Here is a 19,701-nt window from a genome sequence, read left to right as displayed (position 1 = left end):
AATTACACATGATTCAACGTTTGTGCCTGTAAGACAGGTAATTCAGTTTGTTGCAGGCTGGCTGGTAAGTGAGCTGGGGATTTTTTTTGTAGTTTTGTTCTACCACTGCAGAGCCAGCGCTGAAGAAACTCATTGGGGTTGATTTATTAAAGGTAAATATACTGTGCACTGCAAGTGCAGTTGCTCTAGATCTGAGGGGAAACTCTGCTGATTTCTATCATCCAATCATGAGCAAGCAAAAATGCTGTTTTTTTTTTAATTTTCATTGCATGTGATTGGGTATTCTTTGCAAAGTGAAGTTTTACCTCATTTACTAAGCTCTGGAGAAACTGCACTTGCAGTGCACAGTATATTTGCCTTAAGTAAATCAACCACAAGTAAAATTAAACTGGATTCAACTTTTGTGCCGTCTTGAAAAGTTAAACTGCCTGTGGATCCTGCTAAGCCAACAAGCTATATGTTTTCCGCACAGACTGAGTTTTCAATAGGTCTCTCATTGCATATAGTTGCATTTGAAACAAAACAGATAGCAATACAGAAAATTATGAGCAATGTGAAACTGTACAGTTGTCACAGGCACAGGAAATGAGGGGACATTTTTCAATGGGGACAACTGTTCCAGTAACAGCTAAGAGCGTATTCCTCTGTTTGGTCACAAATCCACCTATTGGAACACAGACAAAAAAAAAAAATTACATTGACGGGTGTTCATAACCATTCCATACTCAATCCAGAAGTGCATAAATGACTTTACGTACACTTACCAATTTTAAATGAGAAGGGTCTAAGATTATGTTTTATATAAAAATGTCTAGTTTCCTGCGTGTATCTTCTTTACCTCCATCAGTAAATCAGGAGGGGAGAAAATGGAAACTCAGAACTAACTACTACTGCCTTAAGCTATTCAATCATTCCTCGTGCACAGATACAATTATATGAAAAATATTATTGATGTATCCTTCGTAATTAAATCTCCCAGCACTGGTATACAGCTTCATATGACACCTCTCCTGGTTTATCTACTGGGCATACAGTCATCATTGTGTGCTCCATTTATAATTAAGCCTGCAAATTAAATTGCCCCGACTTCATATAGTTAAAAGCTGACCTTTGAAATTCATTGTGCTCAATTACACATTTAAGCTGGAGTTTTGTGGCCCCTCTGGAATCCTGGATGATGAAGAATTTTCAGACAAATAAAATGCTGATGGGATTTGCAGAAAAGGGTGTGAAACATACAATATTGCAGGTTTGAGTGAAATTATAACCATTTTGGAGCACCCCGATTTCTCTGAAATTTTTCTCACTTTCTCTGAATTTTTTAAATGTATTTTATATTATGGAAAAGGAAACAGGTAGCAGGCTGACATACAGTTTATAATGATCTTTTTTTACCTAGAGGTGTCCATAGACTTGAAATAGCACCTGATCATTTATAGAGCAATTGTGGATTATACATCTCTGCTTTTATTAGTGGAGAGTGCATATATATATATATATATATATATATATATATATATATAATATGTGTGCACCAAGCAGACACCCCTTGCCATATCTCATAGGAATAAAGCGCAAACCTGAGAAAGCCACTGGTGAACTTGACCTTATTCCCACAGTTAAGACACACACAACCAAGCTCATAGCATTTTCTCCTCTCATTCAGTGACTCAAAGAAGCAGTCTAGAGCTGTCTTTTTTAGGTTTTATTGGAACATAGAACTTGGTTGGGGAGCATGGGATACCCTAGAACCCTAGAACTAAAGAACTGAACACTTTGAGGACTCTTCTTTAGCTTGCTGAGCTACACAGAAATGTCCCACAGAATCTATTGCTGGCAGGAGACTAGGACTTTTTCCCAAGGTGAAAATACTTGAAAACCAGCCTGTCAATAGAAAGCTAATGCAGCTACCACATCTAAGGACTGGTTAGTGACAATATATTTATTAAATAAACATACTTCTAAGGATCCATTCACACTTGAGCTGAGCAGTTTTGGTCATTTATCCAGCATTTTGTTTGAACATTTGTTCAAGTTTTTTGCATGCATTTCAGGCTTCAACGTTTTATACTATTGTTTTTAGCCATTGGAAAGCTAGATAAATAGGTGTTGGATTTGAACACATACATACTCACCTCTATGGCTGCAGCTGTCCCTTTCCGGCTGTAAAACGGAGAACTGAGCAATCTCATGACTGCTGATCGCTCAGTTCCCAGTCTTCTCTGAGTAAAGAGCAGAGACTGTCAGTCACCGCTCACTGCTCTGCCCCTTGAGCGCCCATGGGAGTGCTGGGCTGTGGAGGGGCCAAGAGCAGCTAACTAACGCTCTCAGCTATATGCTGAGGGCCAGAGCCAGCTGCATATCACTGCATCTGGATGGACCCTGACAATTCGATTGGAATCCTTTAACCTCCAAACAACGGGAAAGCGGTGTTAGCAGAAGCGCCCGACTGTGAATATATATATATATATATATATGTGTGTGTGTGTGTGTGTTTGTGTACATAATATTTCTTACAGTAGTCATTAAATTCAAGTGATCAAACATCTAAACTTCACATGACAGTCAGAAGGACAGTCTGACAGACTATATTCGATATATAAGAAAAAAGGTAAAATAATAATATTAGTATTAATAATATACACTATGTAAGTAGCTCTCTAAACCTTCACAAAAATTACCAAAATGTTATCAATCATAAAAAGCAACCTTTATAATATAAACAGTCAACATAACTACGTATAAAGCAAAGATTTACTATATTTTTTTATTATACAGAGACGAGAAAGTAATAGTTATCATTAAAAAATATATTTGATTACGTCATAGTTCATATTATATGTCTAAAATCAATTATATGTGTTTGCATGTATTGTTAAACTATCACAGTTACATAGTTATTCTGGTTGAAAAAAAGACACAAGCCCATCCAGTTCAACCAAAAAAACAAAACAAACCTCCATATACACTATCCTATACTCACAGTTGATCCAGAGGAAGCAGAAAAAAAAAAAAACAATAAAGCACAATCCAATTTGCTCCTGCAGGGGAAAAAATCCCTTCCTGAAACCCCAAAAGGCAAATGGATATTCCTTGGATCAACGTTACCTATAAATATTAGTATCCAGTTATATTATGTGTATTTAGGAAAGAATCCAGGCCTTTTTTGAAACAATCTACTGAGCTGACCAGAACCAGGTCTTGAGGGAGTCTATTCCACATTGTCACAGCTTTTACTGTGAAGAAGCCTTTCCGTATGTGAAGGTTAAATCTCTTTTCCTCCAGACATAAGGAGTGCCCCCCTGTCCCCTGTAATGACCTGAAAGTGAATAACTCTACACCGAGTTCACTATATGGACCACCTATGTCTTTATCAATGTTGATCATATTCCCCATTAATCTCTTCTTCTCAAGAGAAAATTAATTCAGTTCCTCTAATCTTTCCTCATAGCTGAGCTTCTCCATACCTCTTATTAGTTTAGTTGGAAACCACAGCTTGCATTGGATGCTATTATTAAGTTTATGATCTACCAGAACTCCCAGATCCTTCTCCACCATTGATTCCCCCAGTTGTACCCCCCCCCCCCAGTATGTATGATGCATGCATATTCTTAGCACCCAAGTGCATAACCTTACATTTATCAACATTAAAACTCATTTGCCACATAGTTGGCCAATAAACAGTGCATTGAGGGTGGCTTGTAAGTTGAAGACATCCTGTAAGGACATTATTCCACTACACAGCTTGGTGTCATCTGCAAAGACTGAATTGTACTTCTAATCCCAGACCCTATATCGTTTATAAATATATTAAAAAGTAAAGGTCCCAACACCACTGACAACCCTAGACCATTCAGAGTATGAATCCATGACCACTACTCTCTGAATACGGTCTTTTCGCCAGTTTTTTCTTCATTTATATACGGATTGTTCCAAGCCTGTAGACTTTACCTTACACGTTAGCCGTGTGTGGGGAACTGTGTCAAATGCTTTTGCAAAATCCAAGTATACCACGTCCACCGCCACCCCTCTGTCCAAGTATACCACGTCCACCGCCACCCCTCTGTCCAAGTATACCACGTCCACCGCCACCCCTCTGTCCAAGTATACCACGTCCACCGCCACCCCTCTGTCCAAGTATACCACGTCCACCGCCACCCCTCTGTCCAAGGTTTTGCTCACCTCCTCATAAACAGAAATTAGATTTGTCTGGCAAATTGTTTTTTATGAATTCATGCTTAAATATTTTTTTCTAGCAAAAACCCATCTATGTGATCCTTTATTAAACTCTCCAGTATCTTCCCAACTATAGAAGTTAAACTAACAGTTCTATGGTTGCTTGGTAAAAACTTCGACCCTTTTTAAATATAGGCACCTTACGCCAATCCAGTGTTACTATGCCAGTCATTAAAGAGTCTCTAAAAATTAGAAACAAGGGTTTCTTTTAGGATCCGCAGGTGTATGCCACCCAGTCGAGGTGCTTTATTATCCTTAATTCTGTCAAAATATTTCTGGATCATATAAATTCTAAACCATTGTGAATTATTGCAGCTGTGTCAATATCATACCCATTATGGACAAGAGCTCTGCCATGCCCCTTTGTTTACACAGAGCTGAAGAAGGTATTTAATAAATGTGCCTTCTTTTTGTCCCCAGTCACCCACTCTGGATTATATTGTAAGGGGCCTACATGCTTGGACCGGACCTTTTTACAATTAAAGTGGAAGTAATCCCACTTTTTTATCTTACAATAAAGCTTACCTATAAGTAAAATTAATATCTCCTAAACGTGCACAGTTTAGGAGATATTCGCTCTTTTTGTCCATTGGTGCATGCGCTCTGAAGGAACGGCATACCCATGCCGGCATACCCGTGTTCCGAGACTCCCCCACGAATGCGCGGGAATGACGTCAGTGCGGCTCGGCCAGTCAAACGGCCAGGACTCGCGAACGTGGAAGGAAGACCGAGTGAAGATGGAAGCCTCTGCAGCGGGGACAACGCACCTCTGGAGAGCTTTGTTTTAAGGGAAGTCCTGCATAATGTGCTAGTCTGCGATGCTAGCACATTATGACATTACCTTCCAAGGAATTGTTTTTTAGCCAGCTGCGGTTTACTACCACTTTAATATATTTGAAGAATTTCTTTGGGTTTGTATTACTCTCTTTTGCAATCTGTCCTTTGTTTTGAATTTTTGTAGTCTAGATTTCCTTTTTAGATACTGTATTCTGCTATATTCCTGGTAACAATTAAATTATGATAGTGTTTCTTCATTTTTATATTTTTTAAAAGCTCTTTTCTTATCATTTACAGCTTTTGAAACTTTGGCCGTGAGCCACATAGCTTTATTTTTAGACTTTTAAACTTGTTGCCCATTGGAATATATTTTGCAGTATGTTCACAGTGGTTTTGAAGAAATCTCTTTTCTGTTCTGTGTTCTTCTATGCCAATATTCCCTCCCAGCCTAAGTCTTGGAGAGCAGCCCTCAGGTTTGAAAAATTTGCTCTTTTAAAGTGTTACCAAACCCGGGACCCTGCATTCAGTATATCTGGTCTTCCACAGTACACAGAACATGGAAATGCAATTGTTTTAGTAAATATAAACTGCTAAATACCTTTTCTCATCAGCAGTTAGAGCAGTCTTGTGACTTCTATCAGTGTCTGGCCAAGCAAGCTTGTAGGAGGAGTTTTCATTCTGATTGGCCCTGTGCTAATCAAATGCTCTCTCCCAAGGAAAAAAAAACCTCTCTAGCAATACACATCAAACTGAGCATGTGTAGAGTGACTCCACATGTCTTATCAGAATATAAGAAGGGGACACTGGAAGAAGGGGAGGATCAGAGAAGTCAGGATCAAACAGCCTTTTTACACAATGCAGAGGATTAACCCCTTAGGTTCCACAGTGAGAATAACAAGCCATGCTTTACTGCATATACAGATTGATTTTACTGTTGTGGGTTTAGTAACACTTTAAGTATTTTTATGTTTGCAGTATGTGCTGCTTGTTTACAGCTAACAATAAATGAAATCATGTTATGGTCACTGCTACCCAGATGTTCTTTTATATGAACATTAGTAGTAAGCTCTGTATGGTTTGAGGTTACCAGGTCCAGCAGAGCATCATTCCTAGTTGGGGCCTCTATGAACTGTACCATAAAATTGTGCTGTAGTAGGTTTCTAAATGTTTGCCATTTAACTGTTCCTGCAGTGTCATTACTCCAGTCAATTTCCAGGTAGTTAAAACCCCCCATTATTATCAATGTGCCAGCCCTTGCAGCCCTTTCTGTCTGTGCAAGGAGCTGAATCTCCACCTCCTCAGTAACACTGGGAGGCCTATAACAAACTCCAATGATTGAAATAAATAAAGATAAGTGTACATTGTGCACTGCCACTGATTGTGCCCCGTAGAAGAATTCTGTATGTGTATGTTGCTGAGCTGCTGCAATAACTAATAATGTGTGTTCATCACATCCTCTGCTTATAGGAAACATTAAACTAGCACAGGTGCAATTTAAAGGAGAACTGAACTCTCTAATCAACACTGATTATCATAATCTGTATGCTGCTAGCATTAGTAAATAGATAGTATGTTTTATTACTTGGTTTAAACTCTTTTTTTACATTTCTTCAGTTGCTTTCTGAATTCTTGAGTAGGCTAAAATGATGTCATACACGCCAAGAGTCTTCATGGCATTTTTTCTTTCACGTGGAAGGAGTTGCTTTCTCAGCTTATCACACTTTCCTGCCTGTGTTCCTGATCTAAGGGCAGATGGATTCCAGGAAGTATAAGTTTACATGACTTATCTGCCATTACTCAAGATGGCTGCAGCCAGGGGCGGACTGACCATTTGGAAACTCTGGCACTGCCCGAGGGCCCGGGATCAGTAGGGGGCCCCATGAGATGCCCCTGGTACCTTTTTCATAGGCTTTTTTGAGTTTGGGCAAGGACACAGGGGCCCCATGATCCCCTATTACCCGGGGGCCCCATGAGTTGTCAGTCCACCCCTGGCTGCAGCTAGAAATGCTAAGGAGTGTTTTTCAATGTGATTTCTCAACAAAATAAAGCATGGAGACATGGCTGGATGGGGGTATTTACTTTGAATATTGAAAAAAAGAATTAAATAGCATTTTTGGTTTGTGGTTTCCAATTTAAATTTGAAATAAGAAGACAAGCTGTCAAAGGGGATGACCTACTATAAGAAGTGGTGTATTGATTTCTTGTGCTGCCCTAAGCAACGCTAGAATTGGGTGACCCCTACTAGCAGTGATGAATACCACCATCACCCTCTACCACTGCTGCCAATGCCTGATCACCCAATTAAAAGAACTAAGCTGCACAAGAAGCAATCGGCCATCCAGCAGCGCTCAGCCTCCTCATCAGGTCCCCATCCCTGCCACTTGTTTGCCTCACGGTAAATATGCCGCTAACTGTAAGTGGCGTTGAAGGGTAAGCTAGGTATAATTGTTTTTCCTGATTTTAGTCACAAAATTAAGACTTGCTTTAGGTGTGCTTCCAGGCTACTGGTTGTGGAACAGCTTTTGATATTGATCTGCTTACCTAGTTGACTATAAAGTTCTGGAAAGGAGCTCCACACCGTCCCTGGGACTCCTCCAACATACACTGCAGAGATGGCTTCAATCTGTGATGCTGCAGAGTCAATGACCCGCTCTACCAAGGCATTGAGCTGGACAGAAAAGACAGAGCCCTCTCTTTTTATGTGCATTGCGTTCCATTGGCCAGTGCAATAAGAGAGTCCAGCCCACAAGTTCACTCGTGTCAGAGACAACTTTGTTTTAAATTGTAAGGTTACGATCCCATTGTTTAATTCAGCCTGAAATAATAAAAAAAATATTGTTTTCTGTATATATATTTACTATGTTCAACATGAAAATATAAACATATAAAACTTATATTTTTAATAAGAATATACAAACTCACCGGTCACTTTATTAGGTACACCTGTTCAATTGCTTAGTAACACAAATTGCTAATCAGTCAATCACATGGCAGCAACAATGCATTTGGGCATGTAGACGTGGTGAAGATGACTTGCTGAAGTTTAAACCGAGCATCAGAATGGGGAAGAAAAGAAACTTAAGTGACTTTGAATGTGGCATGGTTGTTGGTGCCAGAGGGGCTACATACGATTGGCCTATTGATTTTCCCAGAAGCCTGCACTAAGATACAAATCAGATTTTGAGCATCTCCCTGCAACAAAAATGTAATTTTTGGTGAGATTCTCCCAAAGAAAATCAAAACTAAAGGGATGCAGACCTTGTAGCCTTCCTCATTAGAACCATGCAGGTGTAGCAGCTGATTTTATAATTATAACACCACGCCCACTAGATTTACTTTTCACATAGCCACAGACAAACAGCTATTTCTTCAGAATAACAAAAGGTAGGAATCTGCAACAAACTTTGTTTAAATCTCTGCAATGTACATAGATCACCCAGAGGAGAATGTTTTTTTCTCAGCAAAAGTGGAGTTACTCTTTAAATGTATGTGCATGCAAGGGTTTTATTTGCTGCTCGGGAATGCACAGGGGTTCAGTGCACCCCCGTGCAGGCAGTCCCATTGAAGTCTACTGGGACGCAGCGGCTTCATGGACACAGCCACTGCTCCTAATTTGACATCAAAAAGGATGCGCATGTGTGTTCCTGACTGCAGACTGTCTGGGTTCGGGGACATGCACCCGCATGGCTGTCAAATTGGGAGCAGCAGCTGTGTCTGTGCAATCGACAGGAATGAGACTGCCTGCATAGGGATTCCCAGAACACCCGCACATCCCTGTGCAGGCACATATGGCTCTTACATGGGCGTACACTTACATGAACAAGACCTAAAGTGGGTGGCAAGACATTTGTATTCACAGAAAGAGATGTGGTTACATTTGTCTAGTTCAGGGGTAGGCAACCTGTGGCTCTCTAGCTGTTTCCCATGAGGCATTGCTACTACATTTCCCATGAGGCATTGCAACATTACAAAACTGATAGTTACAGCTATGACTTGCAGAGGCATGATGGAACTTGTAGTCCTGCAACAGCTGGAGAGCCGCAGGTTGCCTACCCCTGGTCTAGTTTATCCACCTGTAAGAATATGGTCTGGGCAATTCGGTTTTTGAATTCTCTAAAGGGGAATCAATTATAGTTCACTTTATTGTAGAGAAATCAGAAAAGTCTGATCAGCTGCAATAAATTATCTTGCATGTATCCCTATGCTCCTAAGCAAATCAGGTCATAATTACCATGATATAGTCCAGCCCGTCCTTGTCATACATGAAGAGCAGAAGCCCCCTCAGTTGGTCAGTTTTAAACATGAAAGATATATGAATATCCGGACCACCAGGAAATACAGTGGGATAAAGTTCCAGGAAGCCTGCAATGACACAGAAACAACACATGCTAAATGTCCACAATGTGCCTCCATCACTGGGGGAGATTTGCTAAAACTGGAGCACTCACAATCTGGTGCGGCTGTGCATGGTAGGCAATCAACTTCTAACCTCAGTTTGTTCAATTAACCTCCCTAGTGGTCTGATTATTTCATATTTTTGGTGCTGAAAGCGGTACCATTATTTTGCATGGAAATATGTAGTTTTTTTATTGTAGGCTGTAATTTTTAGGAATAACTCACTGAAATCTGTCCGAACAAGAGTCTACTAAACATCCCGGGTATGATAAAATTTGAAACACGAAATCATAAATTATAATTTAATAAATAATCATAAAACATAATAATATAATAATAATAAATTTAATTCAATAATATAATCAAACCAAAAACACTGAAATTTGAAATATAGCGCCAAGTTCGCACATCGCTGAGCAAAGTCGCAAAATCGTTTTCAGTGTCTGATGACGAATTTCCCCCACGAATCATTATCACTCAATTCTGCAAGTGGTTCTGATTTACTATCGCTGTTCTCTAGCCGGTCTAAAACCACTTTTGACTTAAAGGGACACTTTTTGGATGCCATGGACGTTTCTCAGTTTCCAGGCAGAAAGAACAGACAAAATGCAGGCAGTGCACAGGACAAAGCACTCGGGACAAAATGTATGTGAAATGGTTTGAAACAGCAATGTTATACTATGTAAAATTTGTTTGGAAAAAATGACATTTTTTAAAATTTTCAAATTTCCCGCCTCCGACGGCGCCTGTACGCCCCGACGTCACAGGGACTGGAACACAGAAGCCGGATGCCAGCATCGGCCAGAGGAGATGGCCGGAGACGCTGCAGGGGACACATCGCGGGAGCGAAGGACAAGGTAAGCTCTGCAGGGACTCCCTATGCAGCGCTGCATGGTAAGCCCGAGTGTAGCTCGGGGTTACCGCTTTTGGCACTGACATTTTACCCCGAGCTACACTCGGGAATACCGCTAGGGAGGTTAAGCTTTGACAATAAAACCTGGAAGCTGATTGGTTTCTATGCAGAGCTGCACCAGATTTTTCACTCTCCAATTTTAGTGAATAACTCCCAATCTTTCATTGGCAACAGCCAAAAGCTGACCACACACTGGGGGGGATGTACTAAAACTTGTGCACTCAGAATCTGGTGCAGCTGTGCATGGTAGCCAATCAACTTCTAACTTCAACTTGTTCAATTAAACTTTGACAATAAAACCTGGAAGCTGATTGGTTTCTATGCAGAGCTGCACCTGATTTTGCACTCTCCAACTTTAGTAAATAAACCCCACTATGCAAAACACATCAAAAATGTGGCAAAAATGCTTCAAAAATGCAGTGCAGAAACGGCTCAAACACAACCTGCATAGGTGTGAACCTAGACTTAGACTAATGAACAACTATGTTGTACAAGGGCCTACCTGACAGGATGAAAATAGAATGGATTTTTTTGGTCGGTTTTCATATTATATAATTATGGTAAATCCAAAAGATTGTACAGAGATTTTAAAATTAGATTGGGACATGTATGATCAGCATCAGACAGCCAACTTGCAAATCAGCACAATCTGAGCACTGGACACATGTAGTTCCTAAGCAAGCAAATAAAAACTGAACTCCGGGAAAACAGCTAAATCCACATATGAAATACTTATATGACAGCTGTGAACCTGCCAAAAGGATTTACATTTCTGTCCATCCAGTCCTGAGATTGAAGAGCACTGCCACACAGCACAATCCTGCCTGGCAGGGGAGGGGCCTGATATTTCTCTGCTACTTTTATTTAGAGATCTCCTCCCACCTTGCCCGGACACTGGATAATGTAAGGATATGCGGCACACTGATAAGCTTATCTATGTGTCACTCTGCTCTCTCCTCCTGTCAGCATGCTCCTTGCAACACACCTACCTGGCTTTTTGTGCACATTTTCCCACCACCTCAAACCTTTGCATTGCTTGCATTAAAACAAAAATCAATACAGAACTGCATTGATTTGTGTATTTTTTACATTTGCCTGGAGTTCAGCTTTAAGTCAGACTAATTCCCCAACAACTTCCACACGACTAATGAAAAACATGGGAGAAGGTCGCCATTATTAGCCTCTTCTTTGCAAACTGCTAGCTGCCGAGTTGTTATACTGACTTCAGTACTTTGGAGTCAATTTATCAATGTTTACACCACAAATTTACTCAACCTTTACCCAAGATTTACACATTTTTATAATAATAATAATAATTAAAAAAAAAAATAATAATTATTATTATTATTATTATTATTATTATTATTGATTGGGTTAGGAGAGCACTGACCTTGACAGATTACATTCTAAAACTCATATGTGAAAAATGTATTGAAGTTGTCTTATAGTAGAACTACAGACAAAACTATTTTTTTTCAGTGTGGATACAGTAACCACTTCAGCTCCAGAAGAGTTTACCAACTTCATGACCAGTTCATTTTCTGCTATTCAGCACTGCGGTACTTTAACTGGTAATTGCACTGAATGAAATTCATATAATTTTTTTCCCCAATGAACATTAACCACTTGCCCTCCAGAGGATTTACCCCCCTTCCTGACCAGGCCATTTTTTGTGTTACAGCGCTCTGTTACTTTGACAATTGTGCGGTCATACAATGCTGTACATAAATTTACGTCCTTTCTTTCCCACAAATTGAGCTTTCTTTTGGTGGTATTTGATCGCCTGTGTGTTTTTTATTTTTTGCACTATAAAAAAAAGACCAATAGTTTTGAGAAAAAAAAATATTTTTGACTTTTGCTATTAAATATGTCCAGTAAAAAAATGTAAAAAATAAAATTTTGTCATAAAATTAGGCCAAAATGTATTCTGCTACATGTCTTTGCTAAAAAATTATTCCAATACGTGTAAATGAATTGGTTTACGCAAACGTTATAGTGTACACAAATGGCGGTATATATACTGGGATTTTTAATTGTATTTTTTATTTTTACTAGTAATGGCAGCAATCAGCGACTTACTGCAGTGTGCAAGAGATGACAGGGGAAAGAACTGCTTTGTTTACAAACAGTTCCCCCTCCCCTGTCAGAGATGCTTGGCAATCACCAGGCGCCGGCAATTAATCACCGGCCAGGAGCCGGTGATTGACAGCCAGGGCTGCGAATGGCGGCGCGGGTAGCGATCAGTGACTGATGGCAAGACCTTAACATCTGGGGAGATCAAAGGGTTAACTGTGTGCTGTGTGTGTTTTACTATGTATGCATGCTGCCTTGTATTGCATGCTGGTGCTGACAGGGGAGAGATCTGTATTGTTTACATACAGAGCTCTTCCCGGTCAGTGTTCCTCAGTGATCACCAGTTGCCGGCGGGGAATCTCCAGCTGGGACCCAGTGATCGACAGCTGTAGCCACCAATGGCAGCCAGGGCACCCCCTACACAGAAATGCTAAATGTGTATATATATAGATATATATATATCTATATATATGTGATTTTGTGCACCATGCCACCCTGTAGCAGTACTTCTGCTATAGGGAGGGCTGAAAGCGGTTAATTAGTTTGAGTGAAAGTTATTTCATCTACAAACAATGGTATATATACTGGAATTTCTGTTATACTAGTAATGGCTGTGATCAGCGACTTATAGTGGATCTCTGATAGTACGGCGGGCAATCTGACACTTTGTGGGAACTGATTGACTCTGACATCTCCAGTGACACTAACACAGTGATCAATGCTAATAATATATACTGTCACTGTACTAATGACTATGGCTGGGAAAATGTTAACATCTATGGGAAATCAAAGGGTTAAGTGTCTGCCTAACAATGTTTAACTGCTTCCCAACCACCCTATAGCAGAAATACTGCTACAAGGAGGCACGGGTGTGCAAAATCATGTATATATATATACGTGATTCTGCACTTTCAGGTAGGGGGCTCGCGCGATTCTCAGCTGTCAATCACTGGGTCCCGGACAGTGATTACTCGCCGGCACCCGGTGATTGCTGAGCATTTCCAACGGGGAGGAGAACTGTTTGTAAACAAAACAGTTCTTCTCCCTGTCAGCTCGTGCACACTGCTTTGCAGAGCACAGCCATGCAAAGCAGCGTGCTTACAGTGAAGCACACGGACACAGCACTTGGTAGAACAGCACACAGTTAAGCCTTTGATCACCCCTCATATTAACCCCTTCCTGCCCAGTGACATTAGTACTGGGGTTGTAACGCCTGTCAGTTCTATCTTTGCCATCTCTGTCCCATTGGCCCATAGCCAAAACAGTAAGTGAGAGGAAACCTCTTCAAAGGGAGGGAATCCCTGGTTGTCACCGGGGTAAGCAAAATTAGTCCTCTTGGAAGATTTCTCTTTTACCCCTATTCTGGGGACGACTTGAATTCTGGATTTTTTTTTACTTTCACTTTTCAGTGATGATGGTAAATATCACAAACAGGGAGGGTGAATCTCCCTATTGAGGGCACAGACAGCCATAAAAACCTGACAGGGGTTCTATTTTCAATGTTCTATTTCGAGTCACCAGATCAAGAACAAGTATGAAGAGGCAGACTTCTGACCACCATGATCTTTTGTTCAGAAAATATTAGTCACCGGATTACAGAAAGGCAACTAATAATTTCCAGAATAACGAAAGTTTTACTCTAAAGCCTTGTACACATGATGAGAATATTGGATGAATCCCTTTTTTTGTATGCTAGTCTCATATTGAAAATGAATAGGTTACTAAATTTACGAAAATTCTAATACGACAGAATACAACTTCGGAAGTGATTTAATGTTTTGTATTGTATTGTAATGTATTCTTTTGTTTCCGAACATGAGCCGTCTTGGTCACTCAATGTTTTTGGACAAATACTATATGGATTAACCTCCCTAGCGGTCTGATTATGTCAGTATTTCTGTGCTCAAAGCGGTACATTTTTTTTGCATGGAAATATGTATTTTTTTTATTGTAGGCCTGTAATTTTTAGGAATAACTCACTGAAATCTGTCCGAACAAGAGTCTAGTAAACATCCCGGGTATGTTAAAATTTGAAACACGAAATCATAAATTATAATTTAATAAATAATCATAAAAAAAATTATATAATAATAATAAATTTAATTCAATAATATAATCAAACCAAAAACACTGAAATTTGAAATATAGCGCCAAGTTCGCACATCACTGAGCAAAGTTGCAAAATCTTTTTCAGTGTCTGATGACGAATTTCCCCACGAATCATTATCACTCAATTCTGCAAGTAGTTCTGATTTACTATCGCTGTTCTCTAGCTGGTCTAAAACCGATTTTGACCTAAAGGGACGCTTTTTGAACGCCATGGACTATTCTCAGTTTCCAGGCAGAAAGAACAGTGCAGGCAGGGCACAGGACAAAGCACTCGGGACAAAATGTATGTGAAATGGTTTGATACAGTAATGTTTTACTATGTGATTTTAGTGTATTTAGTGAATGTCACTTTTTCACATTTTTACATTTCCCGCCGTTTCGTCCCCGTATGTCCCGACGTCGCAGGGAACGGAACCCAGAAGACAGATGCGGCTATCGGCCAGAGGACATTGCCGGGGACGCTGCAGGGGGGACATCGCAAGAGTGAAGGACAAGGTAAGGGCAGAATAGATCCCGGAGCAATGCTGCAAGGTATTCCCGAGTGTAGCTCGGGGTTACCGCTTGTGGTACTGAAACTTTACCCCGAGCTACACTCGGAAATACCGCCAGGGAGGTTAAATGAATATATGTCTGTTATTGTTCATTCTTGTCCCTTTGGATATTGTCCCATGAACTGTTGTGATCGGCTCTCGAAAGTTGTGTACTAACAATCAGATTATCGGAAGATTGCTCTGAAAACGGTATTTTTTGTCCTATTCTCTCATCGTACGTACTAGGCATAAGAGTGTCTAACAGTGACAATGAAGGTGACGATTGGACACTTTGGGTAATAACAGTTTTTCTTTCACTTTCTTTCAGCCACTTCTTTACTCAAAAGCAGTAAACGGATCAGTGACATTACCAAAGCCCAGGAAATATGCTCCAACATTTGAAGGCTCTGGACATCCTTCCCACTTCTCAAAGACATTGTGTCTTTCTTCTGCCATATCCCAGTCCAGCAGGTCCCATTCTTCTGTAGAGCTGTCATGTCTCTGTATGTATATGTCACCAAGGCAGCCAACAAAATTCTTCTGAATAATTTCAGTGTCACCTAAGATATAAAAACAAGGGTTGGTAATGCTCCTAAATGCTCCCAAGTGTTTCTGAACACTAATAAAATGCTATTACAAGATGGCACAAAAAACACTATTATCAGCATTTTTCATCCAGCGTTTTTTTCAAGCATTTTTTGAGCTTATTAAAAACACTAGTGTGCATTGAGCCTCAAAATCATACTCACAAAATCCTAGGAAAGCTGTCTGTCACCCAGCCTTCATGCAACACTCTCCAGTGAGAAGGAAAAGGTCCTTCGCCAGACCAATCTGTACAGGTGATACCCTCCAGCAAATGCCTCTCAATCAGATCTCCTTCAGGCTGTCAGCCAAGTACATGCTGAGGCTTATACAGCAACTCCAGTACACAAGCTCAGGGCTGCTATTAGAAACAACAGGGCCCCATACAGACAACCTGACACGGGGCACCACACACTATTACTTAAGGTATGAATGAACACAGTGAATCACTCATTGTGTTCATTCAGGATAGGAAAGGGCTGGTAAATATGGCATACACCGTCAGCAATATGACCGCGGGAAAGAGAGGAGGGAATCCGGCAACACTGCAGGGGTAGAGGGAGTACCCTGGGGGACCTGGGCAGTAGGGGGAAATGTATGATGCACAGGGAGGGTGATCGGTGTGGCAGGGAGGCAATTACTGGAACTGATCACCTGTATGGCTCTCATCTGCAGCAGCTGAAAGACAATGGAAGGGAGAGTAGAAGTAAGCTTTCAGCTGCTGCATAGAGAGGAATACAGTTCAAGTATTGCCCACATCTCATTCATCCTGCTGCCTGGGCCACTGTTTGCCTGGCCCCATACAAGAAGGCCGGTGGTACCCTCTTATCCACAGCCCTGCACAAGCTGTATCCCAGGGGCAGCAGCCGCAGGACAAGAACACTCTGAACATGCTTCGCAAATATTTATCTTCTCCCCATCCACTTTTTGGGTGCTTCCTCCCAGGGATTGGCTGAAGTCAGATGAATATTCATAACTTCAGTGGCTGACCATCCCCAAAATTTCTGGAAACTCCTTCCAGAGGCAGGCAGTAACAACCAACCATCAAGCTTAGAGAAACCTGACCGGACCGCACCAAAGAAACAAATTGCTATCACACTGAGTACAGTAGAGCCAAAAACAAAGTTTAACCTGACTAGGGCAGGGCGCTAAACAATAAAGACCATTCTGGACACTTGAAAATATTTACAAGGACCACCTGTAAGGCCTCTGTATGGATGGAGAGCTGCCAGCTACAGCACTGAACTAAAAGTAATGTAGCACTCTTTCTATCTAATTCTCCCCAGCACAATTCCCCCTCCCTACAAAACAATCACCCCTCCTAACACAAATCTTCTACCCCTTAAATTTTCTCTATGAGTACACACTCCAAATCCCCCCTCCCAGCACAAATTCCCCCTTCTAGAACAAATCCTCCCCCCAAATCTTTCCTTCTAGCACAAATAAACCCCAATCATCCCTACTACTAGCACAAATTCCCCCCTCAATAAAAAAAATTCCCCTCCTAACACAAACCCCCTCCCTCCTCTACCACATCACCTCTTTTAGCACAACCCCCCCCCCAAATCCCCCTCCTAGCACAAATCCTCTTCCCCTGCCCCCGCATTCAAATCACCACTCCTAGCACTGCCCAAAATTTAATCTCCCAGAATAATTCTTACTTCCTGCCACCACCCAAATTCTCCCTTCCAACACAAAAATCCTCTCCCCACAATCTTCTTGCAGTGCCCCCCGCCCACCTCACATGTGCCCAGGGCATTCATTCCTCCTGCCCCTCCCTTGGCCCTGTATGCAACAGGCAACTCTGTTTCTATCATAGAAGTGCGTTACAACTAGGTCACCTTTGCTGGTTAGCAAGGCTAAATAAGATGTCATCATTACTGTAGAATGACAATCATATGTATGCTTGTTCTCACCTGTGTCATCTCTTTCTACTGAAAAATGGTTTGGGAGTCCTCCAATATATACACCAGTGTTATCGCCAATCACTGTACCAGCACCAGATGAGGAGCCAAAACCTGCACAAAGAGATTAAGAGACACAAGCTGCAAATGTTAAGGCTGATGTTAATGCAATATGCTTGCTTTATATAGGGCCTGTTCACACCAATTCACTTCATTGGTGTGCGCTGTGATAAATGATGTAGACATACATTTTATTGCAACTCAGCACGTTACAATGCATTGTCTTTAGAGATGCGACTCTACCTGTGTACTTTCCATCCACAGTTATATAACCCGTGTTTTGGCTCCGTCTGACAGTAACTTCATGCCATTTGTTATCATTGTAGACTTTATTGCCATCGTTTGTGGTTGTTACAGCCACTGCTGAGTCCTAACCAATGGGAAAACATGAAATCAATAAAAAAAAACATTTTAATACAATCTTTAGACTATATCTTAAATTGCAACCATTTGTTGTCATTTTGTAAAGTGCTGCGCAAACTGTTGGCGCTATATAAATCCTGTATAATAATAATAATTTGTTAAAATGACCATAGTGAAACATGTACAGCATGTGAATTTTCCAGTGTTCAGATGTTTCTGGGATTTAAAGCAGGCAAAGTGATGCGGCCTTGTATTTATTAATACACCAATTTATTTATGTGCCCTAATTTGACTTTGATTAGGAGAAGGAGAAGCAACACAAGGAGCCAATCAGCTGTACTCTAGTGCTCATGTTCTATCAAGGTTTTAGAAAGCTTTTAGAAAGAGAGAAAGAGAGCAAAGTAACTCTTCAATAAATAAGTAATCAGTGTGCCACTTCTCCTTTCATTGTCCAGTCAGAAGGTGGGGAGGATGCTTGTAAGTGAAAGTGAAACTGCAGCCAGATGAGATTGTGCTGTGTGTCAGAGCTGGGTAAATCTCAGGACTGGATTGATGGAAGTACTATTCCTCTTGGCAGGTAAAACAGCTTTCATATATGTATTTCATATGTGTTCCCCAAGTTCAGCTTTAAAAAGATTTTTTCTTAAAAATTCACATTTTTTGTCCATTTGTATGGAAGGTTAACATTCGTTTAACAGTTAGGGTCAAGGTTACTTTGTTCCCCGATATCTAATGCCATGCTCCTAGTTAATGAGGAGCCAATTTTAGTATAAGAACAGATCCAGGATAGTTAAAAAGAGCTTCCACAACCTCCAAGACCCATTTTAAATTGTGAATTTGGTAAATTGTCATCAAAATATGGATGCACCAATACATGTTTTTTTACTGGTGAGTATGAGTACCGTTACTTGTGATCAAGTACTCATCAATACCAATTACCGATACCTTCTTAAAAACATGGTAGGCACTAGGGTTGCATCAATACCAATACTGGTATCAATGCCAATATTAAGCATTTGCATGAGTACTTGTATTCGTGTAAATGCTCTGATACCTAAAACTGAATCCTTTTTGGATTGGAACCAATACAAAATGAATGGGCTCAAATTGCACTGCAAAAAAAATCACATGTGATTTGAACAGGAATGTGGTGTGAATCCTGTCCGAACCATATACGTTTTCCTGCACTGCTCCTGTATGAACCCAGCTGAGGTCACTATAACAAGCAAATCAAGTACTCATGCAAATGCTTAGTATTGGCACTGATACCAGTATTGGTATCGATGCAACCCTAGTCCCTACTATGTTTTCAAGAACCAGTAAAGTTTTCTTTTCTCTCAATAATAAGATGGTCACGTTCAGGGGCGGACTGACCATTTGGAAACTCGGGCACTGCCCGAGGGCCCGGGGTCAGTAGGGGGCCCCATGAGATGCCCCTGGTACCTTTTTCATAGGCTTTTTTGAGTTTGGGCAAGAACACAGGGGCCCCATGATCCCCTATTGCCAGGGGGCCCCATGAGTTGTCAGTCCGCCCCTGGTCACATTGGATCCTGTAATATTAAACATATTTGTACCACCATTGCAACACACATTTCAAGCTCTGCAATTGAACATGGGTGATGGTGTTCTTTACATAAACCTTTTATAGCACTAAAGCGGGGTAGAAACCGCTAACACGTTTCATGCTAGTTAGCACCTATTCCTGATCTCCCTCTAAACTTTAATACACAGTCATCCCTCCCATGGTAGGTCCCTACCC

At 40.8% G+C, this 19,701-nt stretch overlaps 1 protein-coding gene across 1 annotated transcript in view; it reads right to left on the bottom strand.

Annotated features, from left to right (window-relative positions):
* Positions 1 to 19,701, bottom strand: part of USH2A (usherin) — a 1,035,348-nt gene that overhangs the window by 624,275 nt on the left and 391,372 nt on the right. Inside the window, exons 22-26 of the mRNA XM_089684798.1 lie at positions 17,823 to 17,949; positions 17,532 to 17,633; positions 15,405 to 15,593; positions 9,245 to 9,375; positions 7,555 to 7,828 (exon numbers count right to left, since the gene is read on the bottom strand). Coding sequence (XP_089540924.1) covers positions 7,555 to 7,828; positions 9,245 to 9,375; positions 15,405 to 15,593; positions 17,532 to 17,633; positions 17,823 to 17,949 — 823 coding nt within the window. The remainder of the gene's footprint in view (positions 1 to 7,554; positions 7,829 to 9,244; positions 9,376 to 15,404; positions 15,594 to 17,531; positions 17,634 to 17,822; positions 17,950 to 19,701) is intronic.

This window comes from Staurois parvus, unplaced genomic scaffold, assembly GCF_062004578.1.
Source record: "Staurois parvus isolate SC_StPar_1 unplaced genomic scaffold, SC_StPar_1.0 ptg000357l, whole genome shotgun sequence".
NCBI lineage: Eukaryota > Metazoa > Chordata > Amphibia > Anura > Ranidae > Staurois > Staurois parvus.
This window is presented reverse-complemented; position numbering and strand designations above follow the sequence as displayed.